The 19,066-nt window shown below is 49.7% G+C and overlaps 8 protein-coding genes across 8 annotated transcripts; 3 read left to right on the top strand and 5 right to left on the bottom strand.

The window, feature by feature from the left end:
- Positions 1-19: 19 nt before the first annotated feature.
- On the top strand, positions 20-1,074 carry BO85DRAFT_307814 (CFEM domain-containing protein). The gene is made up of 3 exons (XM_025655397.1): positions 20-157; positions 218-356; positions 409-1,074. The coding sequence occupies exons 1-3, from the start codon at positions 77-79 to the stop codon at positions 807-809; spliced, it is 621 nt and encodes a 206-aa protein (XP_025515579.1). The 5' UTR covers positions 20-76; the 3' UTR covers positions 810-1,074.
- A 2,298-nt stretch (positions 1,075-3,372) lies between these two features.
- On the bottom strand, positions 3,373-6,712 carry BO85DRAFT_421507 (putative ubiquitin-protein ligase (Asi3)). Its single transcript, XM_025657929.1, has 2 exons — positions 5,990-6,712; positions 3,373-5,929 (listed from the first exon to the last, which is right to left on the bottom strand). Exons 1-2 carry the CDS (start codon positions 6,422-6,424, stop codon positions 3,476-3,478), a joined length of 2,889 nt encoding a protein of 962 aa, XP_025515580.1. The 5' UTR covers positions 6,425-6,712; the 3' UTR covers positions 3,373-3,475.
- A 662-nt stretch (positions 6,713-7,374) lies between these two features.
- Positions 7,375-10,428, top strand: BO85DRAFT_520373 (putative sterol glucosyltransferase). Its single transcript, XM_025665130.1, has 7 exons — positions 7,375-7,543; positions 7,608-8,304; positions 8,357-8,514; positions 8,571-8,934; positions 8,990-9,340; positions 9,411-10,057; positions 10,127-10,428. Exons 1-7 carry the CDS (start codon positions 7,423-7,425, stop codon positions 10,315-10,317), a joined length of 2,529 nt encoding a protein of 842 aa, XP_025515581.1. The 5' UTR covers positions 7,375-7,422; the 3' UTR covers positions 10,318-10,428.
- Positions 10,429-12,019: 1,591 nt separating this feature from the next.
- Positions 12,020-14,099, top strand: BO85DRAFT_478100 (acid sphingomyelinase; the record flags this gene model as incomplete). Its single annotated transcript, XM_025662875.1, has 4 exons — positions 12,020-12,160; positions 12,225-12,311; positions 12,359-12,636; positions 12,689-14,099. 4 exons carry the CDS (start codon positions 12,020-12,022, stop codon positions 14,097-14,099), a joined length of 1,917 nt encoding a protein of 638 aa, XP_025515582.1.
- A 214-nt stretch (positions 14,100-14,313) lies between these two features.
- Positions 14,314-14,743, bottom strand: BO85DRAFT_449633 (uncharacterized protein). The gene has a single exon (XM_025660199.1). The coding sequence runs from the start codon at positions 14,707-14,709 to the stop codon at positions 14,488-14,490; it is 222 nt and encodes a 73-aa protein (XP_025515583.1). The 5' UTR covers positions 14,710-14,743; the 3' UTR covers positions 14,314-14,487.
- Positions 14,744-15,209: 466 nt separating this feature from the next.
- BO85DRAFT_307842 (uncharacterized protein) lies at positions 15,210-15,715 on the bottom strand. Its single transcript, XM_025655398.1, has one exon. The coding sequence runs from the start codon at positions 15,599-15,601 to the stop codon at positions 15,320-15,322; it is 282 nt and encodes a 93-aa protein (XP_025515584.1). The 5' UTR covers positions 15,602-15,715; the 3' UTR covers positions 15,210-15,319.
- BO85DRAFT_307846 (putative carboxylesterase) lies at positions 15,471-17,754 on the bottom strand. The gene is made up of 5 exons (XM_025655399.1): positions 17,297-17,754; positions 16,940-17,218; positions 16,708-16,883; positions 16,296-16,657; positions 15,471-16,237 (listed from the first exon to the last, which is right to left on the bottom strand). The coding sequence occupies exons 1-5, from the start codon at positions 17,464-17,466 to the stop codon at positions 15,617-15,619; spliced, it is 1,608 nt and encodes a 535-aa protein (XP_025515585.1). The 5' UTR covers positions 17,467-17,754; the 3' UTR covers positions 15,471-15,616.
- Positions 17,755-17,827: 73 nt separating this feature from the next.
- BO85DRAFT_449635 (tetratricopeptide repeat protein 1) lies at positions 17,828-18,977 on the bottom strand. Its single transcript, XM_025660200.1, has 3 exons — positions 18,799-18,977; positions 18,112-18,735; positions 17,828-18,061 (listed from the first exon to the last, which is right to left on the bottom strand). The coding sequence occupies exons 1-3, from the start codon at positions 18,901-18,903 to the stop codon at positions 17,960-17,962; spliced, it is 831 nt and encodes a 276-aa protein (XP_025515586.1). The 5' UTR covers positions 18,904-18,977; the 3' UTR covers positions 17,828-17,959.
- Positions 18,978-19,066: the final 89 nt, after the last annotated feature.

Consider the following 19,066-nt stretch of genomic DNA (forward strand, 5'->3'; position numbering starts at 1 on the left):
TCCCTGGCATACACTTACCTTCTTCTCGACGCAAGCTACAACAACTTTGAGTAATAGAAAGCCAAGTATCGCAACAATGCAGCTATTTCACACACTTCTAGTTCTGCTCGCTAGCACCCTTGCTACTGCACAGCTCCCAAATATCCCTTCATGCTCTGTAAGCTTCAATGCCCAGCTGACGGAGTCCTCTTGACTGACGTCGTCTCTCATCCCTTAGATAAACTGCTTCATCAGTGCATTTCAGCACGATGGATGCTCACAGTTGACAGATTTTGCTTGTCATTGCCAGAAGCCAGATCTTCCTACCACCATAACCCCCTGCGTCCAAAAAGCATGCAACGTTGCCGACCAGTCTGGTAGGAGTCAACTCATTACCATGAGTAATGGACTGAACTAATGTCTTGCCAGCTGTATCTAGTGAAGTCGTCCGACAATGTTCCATCGCAGGCCATCCTATTTCTATCCCTCCAGTGGGCGGTGGCCTCGAGACTACGACCTTGTCTATGCCCAGGACTTCCACTACTGATTCAGAAGCTGTCTCATCAAGCGCTGCATCAGCGACGCTTCCGACAGTATCCTCCTCCAGTGCTGCACCGTCTTCCAAGGTGTCGCATTCCTCGTCCGCATCTGCATCAGCGTCGGCATCTAGCTCCCACGCTCCTTCAACTCCAGGCTCACACAGTCAGTCTGGTCATGCATCGTCCACAGCATCTCCATCCTCCCCCCTTTCAACTGGCTCTGCGTCGACTGTAAAGGCGGGTGTAGCTGGGGCTATGGTTATTGCTGCTGCTGCAGTGTGCGTGCTATAGTCAAACTTACGGTGTAGCAAGGCAGACTGTTGGATTCTTCCATGGAGTATGAGAAGTGGATAGCATGTCTCTCCTTCTGCTATTTTGCTGCTGGTGACGTCTCTCGGATACTTTTCGGTTGTTATTCTTACTTCTGTTCCACTGGGTACTCCCCAATATGGGTTCTTACTGAGCCCCATCCATGTCTCTACATGGTCTTAATATTATTGATGTCTTGTCTAAGAAAAAGCCCTTAATTGATTTTGAAATCATCTTACTGCCTATATTGCACATTGCACTACCACTTTCCCCTAATATGCACTTTCGAAGCCAGCAAGCCCAGCAGTGCGCTGGAGTGTGCAGGATATCACTGTAGAACTCTGACCCAGCCGGGTCCGGAACACACCTACAAACCACATTCAATTGAATGCACAGCGACTGCACCACATACTCACCCGCAAAACGAGCCCAGGAACACTCAATATCATGAGAAGCCTTCAAGGATGACAACATTAACTCGTTATTATCGTAAACGACAGTAAAGGACAGTACGCTAGCTCCAAGCTCCGCATACATAAAGAGCAGACCCCCCGAGCTCCTGTCATCCTCTCTTCTTTCCCTCACCACCCACCGAGACCTGCTGAACAACACAACACCCCCAACTCCAACTCAATAAGAAATAAAGCAAGTCTCTAAAAATTCTTCCTTCTTCTGATCCTGAACTCCCTTTACTCCACGCCCAAACCGAACAGAAAAGAAAACCAAACGCCAAAGAGCGAACTTTTTACGAGACGCGATCCTCGCTGGCAGTCAGCTACCACACTCCCCAATCGGGACTGGGGAGGTGGTAGCTGACTGCCAGGGCGAGTTCATTCACCAATCAGTCACTCTTGAACGGAGGACGACGCGGAATGCCCATGACCTTCCTTGTGCTCGACAGCATCATCGTGGCCGTCGCGGACAACGTTTTCCCAGAAGGCATGGACGATCTCATAGTCACCGTCGTCGTCCAGGTTAGTCGAAGTGTCGGCGTCATAGCCAGGGTCGCAGGGCTCAGTAACCGCTGTATCCTGGTGGATGTCGTCGTTGACTCCCTCGCTGTTAGTGAGTGCTTCATGACCCCATTAGCATATTTCTTTATAGTTTCCTAACTGGCTAACCCACTACTACCAGGAAACGTACTCTGATCCATCTGGTCGACATTACCCTCGTCACAATCGGCGCCCGGCACATTGGAGATCAGACTTTCAGCCATAGCTGTAACGATATCCTCCACAGTTGCCTGGTTGAACCAAGTTATCTGGACACCCCCGTCACCCAGCTCCTGGACATGATCCTGGTCCTCAGCGGGAGCAGTCTCATTGACTGGCGAAGCCGGAGAAGGTGCAGGAGCTGGAGCCGAAACAGGAGTAACAGGCCACATCAGAATGACGATATCGTCGTCGGGATCACCACCGGCCTCATTGGTATGAACGAGCTGCAATGTGAACTCCCTCGACGAACTAGACAGAATGGACGATGCAGTCGACATCGAGCTAACGGCACTTTGCGGTGGGGAAGACGTCTCTGGAGACGGGACCTCAGTGCCGCCGCTGGCGCGCGCGGTGGTAGTAGGAGTACGTGCGGTGATGGATGTGTCGATCTTCAGGGCCGGTCTGTTGGGCTTGTTATGATCGTGATTATTTTCTCTGTCATGAGGATGATCAGAGGACGACGCCATTGTTGCGCTGGTATTTCTTGTCAGATTTTCTGATTATCATTTTCTCAGATTGAATCTGTCTTACTGTTTTATCTTAACGACAGCAACCTTATCTGTGGATTGATTCATAATCAGTCTTTTCTATTGCCTTTCTTTTCTTTTCCTCTTAACTGAGCGAGAAGAAATCCCCCGGAACGGACTGCCATCACATCATCACTTACTGGATTCAAGATGATGATTAGCCGTTTAGTTCAGTTCAGTTCAGTTCAGTTCAGTTCTGTCAATAGCGAAGAATCGTACCTTTGAACTTCTAAATGTTGTCAGAACGCGCGTATTTTGTGATCACGCCGAGAAAATACGAGTATGCTGCGATAACGCCGAGAGAACGAAATAGAACGAAAAGATCCGTAATAGTAGATGACGGTGTTGACGTGAGGAAGTATACATTACGCGAGCGATGCATGTATGTATGTATGTGACGAGGGATGGCCAGTGAATGCACGTTTCGAACCTGGGGCTAGCAGCATCTTTGTGTGTTAGAGCGTGAGACTGGTATTGAATGCGAGTGGGAATTTTGCTTGTTGCTTTTGTTGTTGGGTGAGTGAGTCGTTCACAGATGTGTGTTAATGTAGAAATTAAAAGACTAAGGTGTTGTGATGGATGTGCTGGGTCCTTGCAGTTTGTGGTGTTGGGCTTAGGGACAGATGGTTTAATGGGTGGTTTCTGTTGTGGCTACACTGATTGATGATGATGTCTGGATGTCTTTACTGGTAGTACTGGTTAGGTACTATGTAGTTTAGAAGGAATGGTATATAGTATGTTGTGTGGATGGAAACTACTATATCCGCACTGCAGTATACTATCCTACATGGTACAATGTACATTAAATCACTCTATCTATCGCTTGGCATTCAAATTACGCTAATGTTGCTATATGAGGACCTCGATATGTCAAGCGCGAGGCCGATGCGGAAAAAAAAAACAAGACTTATGGGACCCATAACCGGACATAACCTGCAACGTCCTGGCGGCATGTCACACAGTTTCCAAAGTTATTCATCGCGAGACTGACACGGCAATCCTCGCAAATACAGAGACACCGACATGGCCAAGTGATGATCGAACGGGGGTTAGTCTGACAAATGACGCACGGTGGCCCGCTGGGTCCAAGACCCGAGGCACCCGATTCCCACGTCTGCTCGTCTGCGTTTGGAGCGGACCGCATCTCGGCTCTTCGCGAGAGAATGAGGTTTTCGAGAAGCTCGGCTTCTTCCTCAGAGGTAGGCTTGCGTTTGCCGTTAGTAGACTCATGTGTGGAGGGCTGTGCTAATCGTGAGCTAAGCAGGATTTGGGCTCGGTCCCGTTCGACATGTTTTTGGAACTGCCGACGGGTCATTATCCGACCCTCACGGCCAGCAGCCAGGTGAGCAGACAATATGCGCGCTTCGTGTCTGCTTTCTTGATCGCGAGGATCCAGCAGTCGTGCCAAGGCGCCGATGTCCACGAGCGGTTCTTGAGCTGGGGTACTTTCTCGGGAGAAACGACCCGGAAAGGGATCTTCTTGAGTGGGAGTGCGACGACCGTCGGATTCGTATCCTTCCCACTCGGAGCCGGCCGTTGTCGACATGGACACGACACTCGTAGTGTCTTCCCAGTCGTCAACAGAAGGTTCGTAATCAGAGCTCTGGTCCTGATTGCCCCATGAGCCTCCCACTTTCCACCAACCGTAGAGTTTGTCGTCGAGTCGGCGTTCATCGGATTCCTCCCAGCCAGCGGCCTGGTTTCTTTCTCGTTTTCGCATCTCTCTTTCTACATCAAATTCATGGTCGTCGGGTAACTCTAAAGCTCCATCATCTGTCAAAATCCAAAAGTCTAGAGTATCCATGCGGCTGCCCTTTCTCTTCTTCTGTGAGTCCTTTGGTGACCCTACTGCGGATTTCAGCCACTGTGGCCGGGCAGTTATGCCCATCCGGGAGAGAAGCTTGTCAAGACCGTAAGCAACCCACTTCAGAACAAGATAGAAGATGCCTCGGAAGAACGCAAATCCATGGTAACAGCGAACCACGCCCCTGAAGGTACCCACACCACCTGCATCATTCTGCGGGCGAACAGGCCTGGAGCCTGGCTTTGGCTTCTCAATTTTCTTTTCGCGCGAGTATCCGCTCTCCCATTCCATGGTTGACTCGGTGATATCGAAGTCTAACTCCCCATTCTCAGAGCACATATCCGCGGGAGGATCATTGCGGGGGTTCCAGGATGACTGCTTGCGATAAGACTCTATTTCAGCCAGCCTATCCTGTTCCAACCAAGTCATCCGGCGTGCGGAAACCCGCCTTCCTTCATTGAGAAAGACTGCTTCGCTGGCAGCCGTCAAAGACGTGTAACCGATCCTCAACAGCGTGCTGTAGAAATCCTCATGCCAGTTGATACGGATATTCTGGATCTGGCTGGCGCCCTGCATATTCTCATGTGCAAGGGAGAATCTTTCTCGAAGTGTCAACGAGCCCGATGTCTGCATAGGCAGCGAGAACGCTGTAATAACCAGAGCAATCACGTATATAAAGACACAGGCGATGATTCCTAGCAGGATGAGAAGGTGAGGAATGAACCCTACAATGCATACAGTCGGGAATTTCAAAACGACACTGTCGCTCCCAACTGGAGAACCTCCGAATAAGCCCCAAGCCATAGCCGACATGAAGCAGAGGCCCCAAAAAGCAGTATTCACCAAGCGGTAACGACTTTGTCTGCCAATGACATCTAGAACGTTTGAGGTCAGACTGTTGCAACACGAGATCATCGCGATCAGCAATAGCTCGGGAGTGACATTCATTCGCTCCAAAGCTTGAGTTCGAGTCAGGAGATGCAGGGTAGATTGCCCGCCTTCTCCAGCGACATCTTTCGCACTGCTTTGCTTTGACAACCCAAATATACCAAGACCAAGAGTCTGGCTGATTATCGATTCTGCCTCTGCAAAGGCAAGCGAGTGTTCGAAAATAGACATGCCAGCTTCTGTGACAACTGCTCGTCCCTGCAAAGCGCAAGAGACGGTCTCGACAAAGTGACTGAGGCAGAGGCGGATGAAAACTGGCCAGAGCAGTCGGAAAGAGCCATATGATATGTCCGATGCGTTTATAGGACGGCCCATGTGCACCGCACTGCAAGACTGCTCGTCTGTTTCCCAGGGTAAAAGGGTGGAGCTTAGGGCATGCAAGAAGCCCCCTCCGCCAGAATGATCGAATAGCAAGCGCTTACCCGGCGTGCCATAGCGTATGGTAGAGTATTCTGGGGATGTTTGACATCGAATAGACCGAAGAAGTGCGTAGATTTGAGTGACGAAAAGAACAATAGGAACGATGCGCAGAGCCAATCGCCTGGTCCAATCCAGATTAAGGTGTCGTCTAGTGGAGGCATATATTGTGATCCTGTTCAAAACAAGAGCCTTGATAGATTAGCCTGACCATTCTCACGAAGCGACTAGCCGGAGGAAATCGGTATTTACCACGGTAAAGCAAGTTAAAGACCACCGGCTCGTCAGGTACGAGAAGAAACCACTGAATTTCATGACGGCCTGTAGGATGTCGGAGAAATGGAGACTGGAATCAGCCTGGGCAGCGGCATCAACCACGCCATCTCTGACAGCGTCAGCGGCTGTCTGCGTTGCCAGTACTGCTTCAGGCTCCAGTCCCGTCCCAGAAGCTACCCCCCAAAATCGCGTCGCCATATCCTGCAGCCCAACTAGCTTGGCGAGTTGCTTAGGCACGGTAGAGAATGTAAAGGCCTCTGCCTGGGAGAGTCCGCGGAATGGAAGCGACAGGAGTTCGCGCGATGACGAGGACAGTGAGGAATGAGCGGCGATCGATGCAGTGGTGTTCAGGGACTGCGCAGCAGTTATTGAAGCTGTTGCGGCTGGAGCGGCCGATGGAAGTATGGACATAACTGATGCTCAGGAAGCAGAAGCGATGCCTGAGCGATCTGGTTTCAGCCGGAAAGCGAATCTCTCAATAGTAAGCATCCGTGGGATGGTGGGTACAAGTGTGTCGCGCGGATGCGAGGAGACGGAGAGGGCGATCGTAAATGGTTGGGTGATCCGGTATCACTGGGAGAGATCGAGCATGCCAAGAGGAGCCGGTGGCATATCTGAAATCATTTCCCCCGAGTGAGTTGGACAGCGAGTCCCTCATGCAACGAGGTGTGTTGGGGATGGAGGAGAGGCAGCAGTAAGATACAAAGTAGTTCGATTTAAAGTCGGTCTATCTTGGACCGTCATCAGCAACCCGCCTTCTCCAGTCCGTTCCCCGACATCCGCCGCTAACCGGATCAGGTAATTGCCACGAAATTTGCACGTGCCATCCCGGCATCATCCCGCGGTTGCTTCCTTCTTTCTGCTTGTAATTGTCGTTCTCTGCATGAGATCGATGCATTCATTACCACTATTTGCTGTAGCGGCGCGGATCAATCCTCTAGATTTAGCATAGTTAATAAAAGTTGTGGTTTGGGTTCTAGAAGGAAGAAAAGAAGGCTATAATATCCGCATATCACCGCTGCTAGCATTGATTGCTCAGTCCTTGTTATATTGCTACGCATCATGTGTAGTAGATCTTTACTACTGTCTCCTAGTGCCATTCGCTGCCATAGCGACTTTCGAAGAACTGTACCATCGCAGTTCAACATCATGCCAAGCTGATGAATTCTGCCTGTAGTTCTAGTAGTGGACTATTCAGTATCACACTAGTCCACTTCCCGTAAGGAAAACGAATACGGAGTACAGCAGGGACTCACTACCAGGGGTTGCACAAAGCTTATTGCCTGTCCCTCATCACCATAAATATCTCTCCTCCCAGAAGATGCCATGGAGTTTTCTCTTCAAATACTGCTTCCTTCCAACAGGAAGTTGCTCCAACCTACTGGGTGTGCCGTTGAGATACTTGAGATATGGAAAAAGACCCACGGCTAGGTTATAGCAACCCTGGTTCATCATCATATGACCAGGCACCGCCGCCCTATTCACCATACACTGATGGTGGACTTGTGGTCGAATCGGCAGACGTACAGGGTGAGCAGATCATTTTCATGACTATGAGCATAGCAGTTGGAAGAAGGATTAACCATCAACAAAGCCAATGGCCGCGTCAATGTCGATCTAGATTCAAGCCTGGCAAGAACATTAGCCTCGATCATTGAGCTACAGCAGGAAGATCTCCAAAACCCACCTCCTGATTACTGCGAGGGTCAACCGGTAAAGGACGAGCTGCTGCAACCTGACATCCAACTGAATATCGTGATACAAATTGTGGGCAGCAGAGGTGATGTGCAACCATTCATCGCCTTGGGGACCGAGCTACAAAAATACGGTCATCGTGTCCGAATCGCCACACATGATGTATTCTCTGATTTTGTCACTCAATCAGGTCTTGAGTTCTATCCTATCGGAGGTGATCCTGCAGAGCTGATGGCCTTCATGGTCAAGAACCCCGGGTTAATACCTCAAATCAGCAGCCTGCGCGCTGGAGAAGTCCAGAAGAAGAGGGCAATGGTAAACGAGATGCTTCATGGCTGCTGGAAGTCTTGCATCGAAGATGACCCTGTTACAAAGATCCCATTTGTCGCAGATGCCATCATTGCAAATCCACCTAGCTTTGCCCATGTCCATTGTGCGCAGGCTTTGAGTATTCCGGTTCACCTCATGTTCACCATGCCTTGGACTAGTACCAAGGCTTTCCCTCACCCACTTGCTAACCTGAGCTCCTCTGATATGAATCCAAATGTAGCAAATTGGGTTTCTTATGGTGTGGTAGAATGGCTTACATGGCAAGGGTGCGTGCAAACACTTGATCGGTAAGAAATCGTGACTAACGTTGTCGCATAGGTTGGGAGATGTAGTCAATCGATGGCGGGCATCCATCGATTTGGGACCGGTTCCAACCACGGAAGGTCCCAGGCTGGCTGAAACGTTGAAGATTCCTTTCACTTATTGTTGGTCACCCGCCTTGATCCCGAGGCCGCGGGACTGGCCAGCTCATATTGGTAGGCACTCGTTGAATAGTTGTTGCTACTGGCTACATTTAAAACTAATGGATTAGATGTCTGTGGTTTCTTTTTCAGAGATATGCTACCATACGAACCGCCACCCGACTTGAAGGAATTCTTAAGGTCGGGAGCGACTCCCATTTATATAGGCTTCGGCAGCATCGTGATTGATGACCCTCAGAAAATGACAGAGATCATTTTAGAAGCGATCGCGAGAACTGGCATACGTGCCATTATATCACGGGGCTGGAGCAGACTAGGTGGTATGCCCAGTTCCAATGTCTATTACATTGATGATTGCCCTCATGAGTGGCTTTTCAAGCACGTTGCTGCTGTGGTGCACCATGGGGGTGCTGGGACAACCGCGTGTGGTCTTGCTAACGGCCGACCGACTACCATTGTGCCCTTCTTTGGGGAGTAAGTACTGTATAGAAAAGTACTTCCTGCCAATCTGAATGCTAACTTATTGAAGCCAACCATTTTGGGGCAGTATGGTGGCAAGATCTGGCGCTGGAGCTAGGCCAATTCCTTATGCTTCCCTCAACGCAGAGAATTTGGCTGGGGCAATCGCTTTCTCGCTGAGACCAGCCGCAGCAGATTCCGCTCGTGACATTGCTTTGAAGATGCAGCATGAGTCAGGGGTAGCAGCAGCCGTTCGATCCTTTCATCGCCACCTCCCGCTGAACAGGATGCGTTGCTCCCTGATACCTAATCAGCCTGCTACTTGGACTTACAAGCGGTCCAAGAATAGCATAGGCCTTTCTAAAGTTGCCGTTCAGTTATTGATCGACAACGGCAGAATCAATGCAAAAGAGCTTCGGGGGTGAGCAATATTTTCTCAATTGAGCCTTAGTAAAATAATTTGGCATGTGCTGACTCGAGGTTCGTACTAGCAATGCGATCAATCCGATACATATCGAAAACCGTCGCTGGGATCCCGTAACCGGCATTCTCTCTGCCACTACAAGTACAGGATCTGCAATGCTTAAGTCGACCGGCGAGATGCTATACAACCCATATAAGGAATACACATCCAGTCGTTCTCCAAAGCCACCAATATCGCGGAGCGGATCTGCACTTTCTACAACTACAACATCGTCGTCTTCTAGATCTCTCACGGCTCTTTCCGAGGCAAGTAGGCGGCCTTCTGAACTGATGCATACGGATACTCCTATCAACGATGGGCCCAATAAGCACGCGTTATCAACGGCAGGAAGTATGGTTGGAGCTTCTCTTAAGGGCTTTGGCAAGTTCACCGGAGCATACTTCAAAGGCGCGGTGGTAGACATTCCCTATGCTGCTGCTGAGGGTTTCCGACAGGTTCCTCGACTCTATGGAGAGGAACCTAAGCAGTATGGCACAGTTCGTGATTGGAAATCTGGTGCTACTATGGGCGGCAAGAACTTTGTTGATGGCATGACAGATGGATTCAAGGGGTTCTTCTCTCAGCCCATCAAAGGCGCGAGGGAAGAGGGGGCGTTAGGGGCCGTTAAAGGATTTGCAAAAGGAACCATTGGACTGGCGACTAAAGTTCCTTCGGGTAAGTACAATATTTTCGAATGATTGCCCACCTCGTATCGAATGATCGCTGATTGGTATTTGCGTATAGCTGGGATTGGTCTTGTCGCGTACCCTTTTCAAGGCATCGCGAAGACAATTGAAGCAGCCGTCAGGTCTAAGACAGGGAAGACGATCCTTCTTGCCCGACTCAGGGATGGATACGCCATGGCAGAGCGAGTCCACATGTCGGAAGATGAGGAACAGTATCTGTTACGGAGGTTCCAGGCTTTGGCTGGATGATGATTCACAATATTCCCTAAAACTTTGCCTCCGTAAGCCGGTGTGATATCATACCTACCATGTAGCAGTGAGCTGGAAACTACTAGTATATATATTAATATGGAATGTCCCCACTTATAGATTGTTTATCAATGTAAAGTATTTATTACCAGATGAACTCGCAAAGAGCCCATATGATTGCTCCCGAAGAACATCCAGAGTATAAATAGTAGAGTAGGGTGCAAACCAAGAAGAGATAAAGTCCTTCTATCGGGCCCCCATCTCCCACTCACTAACTCCTTCCTTCCTCCGAACAGCAATGTTACAAGATTACAGATCCAGCAACAGACAGCCCTTGCAGACACTGACAATATCAGAGTCATAAGACCGCTAGTACTTGAGAAGCAGCGCAGTGCATCATCTGAGGGTCTCAGCGAGCGCGACAAGCTCACATGATGTTGCCGGTATTGAACACTCTGATCCGCAGCGTATAATTCTCATCAAAGTGTCTTTCGCTGACCTTTTGATCGCGTTCCTGCAGCACTGTTGCATCCCACAGCTTACCTGATCTGATATCGTAAGTCCATGTTGGTGCGACTCGATTTAGTAGCAGAACTAATAACTGGACAAATATGGACTGATCTTGCTGTCGCCAAAAGCCAGGAACAAATGCATCTCACCTACCATGCCTATAATATTGGCGCCAATGGCCCCGTGAAGTATCTGTGTCGTGTCAAAAGTGATTGTATCTTCTCTCCGACCGTTAGTTCCTGGGCTACCGACTTTTTACGGACGACGTATTACAATGTTTGATTATATTTGATACAAGAAGACGACTGCTTCAGGAGATCATAGAGACCTGAGAGAGAAGGCATGGGACTGTTTCTTCCTTCGCAGCAGTAACGTCGCCTTTGTCACTAAAGGCTTGAGTACTACTGGATGTGATTCCAGCTTGACTCCATAGAAAAGCTGGCAGACCGTCTCACTTTCGCCTTAAGACTGATCAGCAGGGCTTCCCGAAATATAAAACGTGAGCTTTGACCTATCGATGATTGGATTATGTGTCATTCAAGGAATCTGCCAGTTGCTTAACCCTTTTGGATATTTACATCTGCTAGTCAAAGGAAAGCGGAAAATGCGTCTCTGCTCAGATTCCTGGTTCGATGTACAAAATTGGGGCATATTGTCGTGCATAAGGTGACAGGAGATAGCGTCCGATACCAAACTAGGACGGGAAGGCGTCGCCGAGACATTCACCAGATTGCTTATCACTATCCACATTAGCGTGCAACCAATTCCGTGACAATCCGGCTTTCATCCATTGCCCTTGCAGAGCTAAATTGGTTTTAATTTCTGTCTGGGTCAGACGCCAGCCTGTCCTCCAATCGGCAGCACAAGGGCCTCGGCATGCCCTCGCTGTCATGAAGCCCACGCTGCCCTATCTCCACCGGCTATTTACCCCCCATTCAATCATTGCGGAGCTCGGAAGAACGTGCAGAAAAGCGGAACGATTTTCGTCCACATTCATTTAGTGTCATATGGATGATCTATACTATGTGCGTTTTGACAGGTGATCAGGGGGTACTGGCAGAGGCACCACCCTCCATGGGCTATGATCGTCGGTCCTATATGGTCGAACCTATATAAGGCGCGCAACAAACCCTTGGCTTTGGGCTGTTGAACAACAACTCCGTCTCTTGCACCAATCTTGATAATAGGCTAAATGAGAATTTCAGGCTTATTGTGTTTTGGGGCCCTTGCCGGTGTTGCTCTCGCTTCTACCGAGACGGGGATCGCCAAAAGGTCGACAGTCAGCGAGATCTTGACCGATATCGAGGATGCTGCCACCTGTGCGGCATGTGAGGTTTGTCGCTCCACTGGGCAATTTGTTATAGCGCTTTATGCTCACTCTTCGTACATACTCGTAGGCTCTTCTTGTTGTTCTGCAGGCCCTTGCACACTTGGGCAATGACGACTTTGTCGATGTGATCACGGAAGTCTGCATCTTAGCTGGGGTAGGCTTCCAAATCACTTCTCTGTTGAACCAAGCTAAAACTTCTAGGTTGATGACGACGATGTCTGTGAGGGTGCAATCGCTCGTGAAGGCCCAATCTTGGCTCACGACTTGCGCAATATGGACGTTCCCTCAAAGACAGCGGTTCTATTTTGTACAACTATTTTCGGGCTGTGCGATTACCCTGCAGTGGCTGAATATACCGTGGATTTCCCATCTGCCAAACCCGCAAATGCGTCACGTCCAGCACCAAGCGGAGAGACTCCTCTGCAGATTGTCCACATCAGCGACATCCACGTTGATCTTTCGTACGAGACTGGCGCTAAGTATGCGATCTTCACCCAGCTGTGGGAAGACAACGACTAATCATTCTGCCAGCTACAACTGCACTAAGCCCATTTGCTGCCGTCCCTATACTTCCTCCGATGACCCCGGTGTGACAGACTACCCGGCCGGCGAATACGGAAACCATAACTGCGATGCCCCCCTCACACTGGAAGAGAGCATGTACTCAGCTATCAACGACCTCGTTCCCAACGCCTCGTTTGTCATATTCACCGGCGACGTCGTTGAAGGTGCCGTCTGGCTAGTCAACGAAACCGAAGTAACCAACGACTTAAACGATGCCTACAACTCCCGAATGGCCGACTACTTCGACCTCGTCTACGGCGTCACCGGTAACCACGATTGCGCCCCAGTGAACTCCTTCCCGCCAGCTGATATCGACACCACCATCTCCAGCCAGTGGGCCTACGACACCCTCTCCTCCGACTGGAGCCAATGGATCGGATCCACCGCCGCCAGCACAGCCGACGACTACGGCGCCTACTCAGTCAAATACTCCGGCGGAAACCTGCGCATCATCTCCTTCAACACCAACCTTTACTACAAAGAAAACTTCTGGCTCTACGAAAAGACCATGGAAAAGGACCCCAGTGGCCAGCTCGCTTGGCTCGTCGACGAGCTTTCCGCAGCAGAAACAGCCGGCGAACGCGTCTGGCTAATGGGCCACATGCCCATGGGATCCGGCGACACCTTCCACGACGCCTCCAACTACTTCAACCAGATCATCCAGCGCTACGACGCCACCATCGCCGCCGTCTTCTACGGCCACACCCACAAAGACGAGTTCGAACTCGCCTACTCCAATTACACAGACCAGTCCGCTGACACCGCATCTATGATGTCCTACATCATGCCCGCCATGACCCCCACCTCCGGTAACCCTGCGTTCCGCGTCTACTCCGTCGACCCCGTCACCTTTGGTGTCCTCGACTTCACCGAATACATCACCAACATGTCCAGCTCAACATACCAGACAAACCCCACATGGGAGAAATACTACTCTGCTAAGGAGACCTACGGATCGCTACTTGACCCGCCCGTTACTGACAGTGCCGCTGAACTAACCCCGGCTTTCTGGCACAATGTCACGGTGCTCTTTGAGAATGATGACTCCGTCTTCCAGGATTATTATGCTCGTAAGAGCCGTGGCTGGGATGTCTCTGACTGTACGGGTGACTGCAAGACGGATGAGATCTGTCAGTTGCGTGCTGCTGAGTCGCAGTATAATTGTGTGGAGATTACCCCAGGCATTAGCTTTAAGAAGCGGGATACTATCACTACTAGGGATACTAGCACGAATCCCAGGGAAAGTACCTGTGGTGAGTCGGTGGTGGGTCAGATGTTTTCGAGCTTTGATAATGCCGTCGAGGCTCTGATTAAGGCTACGGAGACGAAGCTGGGTTCGGGATTCCTTAATACTACGGTTAACGCGACTGTTGCTTAAAATGTGTGTGGGGGGGGGGGGAGAGATGGTGTTTAGTCCGGAGTCGTTGTGGGGAGTGTGTGTGTGTTATTAGTTGTGAGTATGAAAATGAATAATTTTGAAGACAAAATGGCGCTGGATTGCCCATACCCAATTACCATTTGATACACTTGTTTATTCGTATGGGTTTATCTTCCATATGTCTTCTCAAGCGAATCTTAAAAATTGCAAATTAATCATGAGCTACATAAGCTAAGTATTGAGGGCATCAATTGTAATCAAAACTCCAAAAGCCTCAATGTCCGAAACTTGAAACACCCTACTATCTCTACTAATGATAGTCATCTCGTGATGATCCCTTCAGCATGAATTCATGTCTGCAAACGCCTTGAACCAGCGTGACAGCTCGTCAAGGCGTAAATGTGATTGACGTCCCAGTTTCACCAGGCCCGTCGTTCAGTTGCAGGCTCTGCAGTACCACTTTGAAAAGGCCCCAGGGATGACATGGAACGATGATAAGATTCCTCGGGGTCGTATCAATTCTATGCCAGCCTCGACTCTGCAGAATTTGTCTGATGTTGCAAAGATCCCTGAAAATGTACTGCCACGTGTGCTGTAAGATGTAGTGCATATCGAGGAAGGGGGTTCCGACGAGAGGAATGAGAACTAATCCAGGGCAGGATCCAAAGAAAGTGTACCCCATTTCATTCGTTACTTGCCATGTCATCGTAACAGTACCAAGCAGTTTGGGGATGTGTCCCACTTGAAGGTCACGGAGATTGTTGTACGCTTGCAGTTCCGTCTCGTAGTAATACATCATGGCCCTTTGGAGACGCTCTTCTCTTTGATTCAAGCTAAGAGTACTTTGTGAATCTTGACTTCCTGCAGGATTACTTGATGGCTGTGTATTCGGCATGGCTGGCCATGACCCATAATACCGATATCCCGCTTCGATGGCATGGCACCAATTCGGACAGCCAAACCTCAATCGCATGCCTAGTGTAAAGCGTCTGTCGAACATTCTGACCTGTAGTGTTCCGCCTAAAGTGCCCAAAGGCCCCTCGACTTGGACGGTCACCGCACACGCCTTCCAAAATGGTTTATGCACGTCCACGATTCGGCATGTCAATGATATTGGCTGGCCTTGGAAGTAGTTAACGGAGTTTAATACTATAATGTTGCCACGGAAGTAGGGAGTCCTTCTATGGTTATCAAACTGTGCGTTTCATGGTGACAGTCACCTACCCTTCTCCATTGCCGGCACCATATTGCGGAAACCATGGGCGTGAAGGGTCGTAAGGTACAGGTTCTCCTGGAAGCAGTAATCTTCTCTGCTGCATTATAGGAGAGTATAAAAATGAGACAATAGGAATAATTAGGATATTTAGGTCCGTGTGCGGAAAAAAAAGTAGAAGAGTTGGTCTGTTGAGACAAAGATAATGATTGCAGTCTAGGCGTTCCTCCCGTTCAATAAGGAAGTCGCAACCTTGGTCTTTCCTTTGCAAGTTACACGTCTCATACATTCAAATCTTGCAGTACTAACTTCTCATAAATACGGCAGCGACCCTTGCCATTTCATCCAAGGACGTTCCGTCAGATAGATCGAATAAAGCCGGCCTTCGTCGGGTGTGGTCACCAAAGGCTTGAGCTACTTGTGCAACTGTCTCTCCCTCAGAGGAGGGCCCGTAGACTCGCGCCGTAAATCCTTTCTCGATGTCGCCGTCTATCACGGCAGGCCATGGTCTAATGCCATGGCAAAACTTGAAGAAATCAACTGCGAACACAGCTGCTATCTTCTGCTGCGGAGGAGTCAAAAACTCTCTAAAATTCTGGAACAGGTAAGCGACATCCAATATGTGGCCAGCCTTGCTCTTCCAAGGTCCATCCCAAGGATTTCCCTCGTTGAAGTAGTAGACATTGGTATGCCCTTTCCACCCACGCGTGTATGTCAGCGTTGGCGCCAATATGAAGATATCGTTAAGGTAGTTGAGAACCGCAGGGAAAGCCTCATCGTCCGTAGTTTCGGCAGTCAACCCGTATCTCGCCAGTATCTGTGTCGCTAGTTCTTGCTTGGTGGGAAAGACGGAGTGAACGGCTTTCGCAAATCGCCCTGCACATGCGTTCTTCAAATGAGGCAGTAGGATAGCGAGAATGTTGATCTAGAAAAGTAAGTGTAAATTCATAATACTTGAATATTCGTAATCTCCGACCACTCACATCATATTGGGCATCACCAATCAATAAATCGCGACACCACTGTTTTCCCTTGGGGATATCGCTTGTCTGATCAGCTACCTGCGCATATGTTACGGCAGACGGAACCATATCTCCATCAACCGCAGGAGCAGTTAAGACAGATGGAGGAAGTTTAGCAAGCAGATCTTGGCCCGGTGTTTCCAAAAGGGCCTTGATCCTTTCGTCCGACGTAGCATTTTGCAATCCAAGTGCCGACATCGCGTGTTGATAGTTGCCCTCGTGCGCGTCGTATGGCAGAGCCTGGACAAAGAACCGAGAGCCGCTCATCAAGATAGCGCGTTTGAATAGCGGTGTTTCGGAGTCGAGATGGAATGTGACAGAGGCTATACTGTTCAGTTCCCTTCCTTTAGAGGAAAAACGAGAGAAGGCTTACCTGCTCCAGCACTCATCCCAGCAACAGTGATGTTCTCGGGATCCCCTCCAAAGTCCACAATGTGCCTGCGTACCCATTCTAAAGCCACCCTCTGATCCCGAAGCCCATTGTTAGCTTTATACCCAGCGTTGCGCAGTTCATCGGAGGTAAAAAATCCAAATGGTCCTAAACGATAGCTTGATCAACGTTAAGTAACCCGTATTTTGTGTATAGCCACAATAAATCTACTCACTTGATTGATACCGCAACAATTGGTAGTTCATTGTCAATGGACAACTTGACGAAACGCTCGTAGTCAAACTGAGGCCAGGAATTCGCCCCAATCGCAAGACCACCGCCATGGATGAAGACAAACACGGGAAGTTTCGAATGCGCAGATGTGTCTGCAGGGATAGCAATATTTAGGTTCAGACAGTCCACATCTGACTGGGTGAGTTCCTTCTTGGGTAGGGTGTGTTGAATCGCGCTGAGTTCCAAGTCACAACCAGCTAGAGGTGATATCGCGGTGGGCCTATAGAGACCTTGTTTAGTATGTAACCGAAAAGAGAAGCCAGGAAGCCGTGCAGCTTTTAACGATCAAATGCCTTACCCATCTTTAGTTGCATCAAGAACGCCTCCATCGCGCCTTTCGACTAGTTCGGCATCTGCAAGTCTATTCTTCAAGGTGGCGTACTTGATTCCCAAGAATTGGGAGACACCATTCGTGGTTTTTCCGCGAATTTCACCAAGGTGTGTAGTGGTCTGGACTATGTTTGACATTGTGTGATTTATGAAGAATGAGAGAGGAGGGGGGGAAGGGGAATGTGATTGTGGAGAGGAATAGTATTGACTTGAATTGATGGCAGTCCGGAGTTAAGGATATAGCAACCCCTCGGAAATCCCCCCGTGCGGATATGCGGGGATCCCCATGTCCATCTTGACCCTTTTTGTTATCACCCTGCCCCCGGCTCTGTTGACACTCGGGCCGACGCTGCAGCTGCTAAGCGACTTAATCCAGACTCGTGGGTGTTGCGTCGCTTTTGCTGCGCTCAACATAAGGCATGGTTCAATCTCCGTTACTTGACCACGACTTCAATAGTAGTAATCAATACCCACTACCGTCCTGTCAATGACTTGTAGATATCGTCTACCAAGAAATTCCATGTCTGGCGTGAGATTACGACTAATTTATATGACGCTCAACTATCAAAAATCCAGACTCCGCGATGCACCATAACAAGCCAATCTATCAGCATATCAACCAACTGGAAGTTCAAGACTGGAAGTTCATGCTATATCCACCCGTCTTCGGATCCTGCACAAAGTTGAAGTTATCTGTGGACAGCCCGAACGGCTTCAGGAATCCATTACCCAGCTATATTCTGTTAGCACGTCGCTAGATAACTTTGTAGGACATCGACTTACATCCTTGAGTTTCCCCATCATCTCCCCCATCTCCTTCTCCCTCGCTTGACCAATCTTCGCAGGCAACTCCCGAAGAGCCTTCTGCACAATACGCTTATCGTCTGGTGGTAAATTATCCATGGCAGCCAACTCCTTATAATCCTCTTCCGCCCCTTGCAGGTTCCCCCAGCCACCGAGCTGCATTTTCGCCCGCGCCCGTCGCATGAGCGCCTTTGCGCGAATACGCAGCACATCCCGTTTCCTCTCATCCTGCTTTTGTAACCGCTTCAGCTCTTCCTCGGCCTCATCATCGTCACCCGTTATCTCGACGACGGCGTCTTCGCCACTCGATTCTTGCGGCTGCTTTCCCTTGACACCGTCCGCATCTGCTGCCCCTGTCGCAGGAGGAACCACCTTATCCAAGCGATCGATGCATGCTGTCGCTGAGTCGACAGACGCTTTCCAGTCTTCAAGTTTCAGATAACATGCGGCCATGTTGCTTCGCAGAACGGCGACTTCGTAGTCGAGGTAGTTGGGGCATGAGGCGAGGGCGCGGTCGTAGCACGAGATAGCTTGGTCATAACACGCTGCGGTAAATAGTTTATTGGCTTCGGCTTTGATGGTATGGGATTCTTCTAAGAGTCGCTGGTTTTCGCATCCATATCAGTATCCTGCTGGTAGTGAGGGGCAGGAAGTAATTATGCTCACCGTTTCTTCTTCAGCTGGGAAGCGCGCATCGTGAAACACGTCCTCTTCTTCTTCGCCGTCACTGTTAGCCGCATTGTTGGCTTTTTGCTTCGGATCGTTTGTCATATCTGTCCTGATTGTTTGTAGGCTCACCAAGTCCGTGTATTCCACTGGTGGTTTGCTCTGCTCTGGTGGTTCCAGAAGCTACTTGCAGCTCCGCGGAGTCGGCGAGTCGGAGTCGGAGATGCCGCTGCCCCTCCCTGCCTTAGGCATTAATTTCCCCTCTCTG

Source organism: Aspergillus piperis (genome assembly GCF_003184755.1).
Source record: "Aspergillus piperis CBS 112811 unplaced genomic scaffold BO85scaffold_9, whole genome shotgun sequence".
Classification (NCBI taxonomy): domain Eukaryota; kingdom Fungi; phylum Ascomycota; class Eurotiomycetes; order Eurotiales; family Aspergillaceae; genus Aspergillus; species Aspergillus piperis.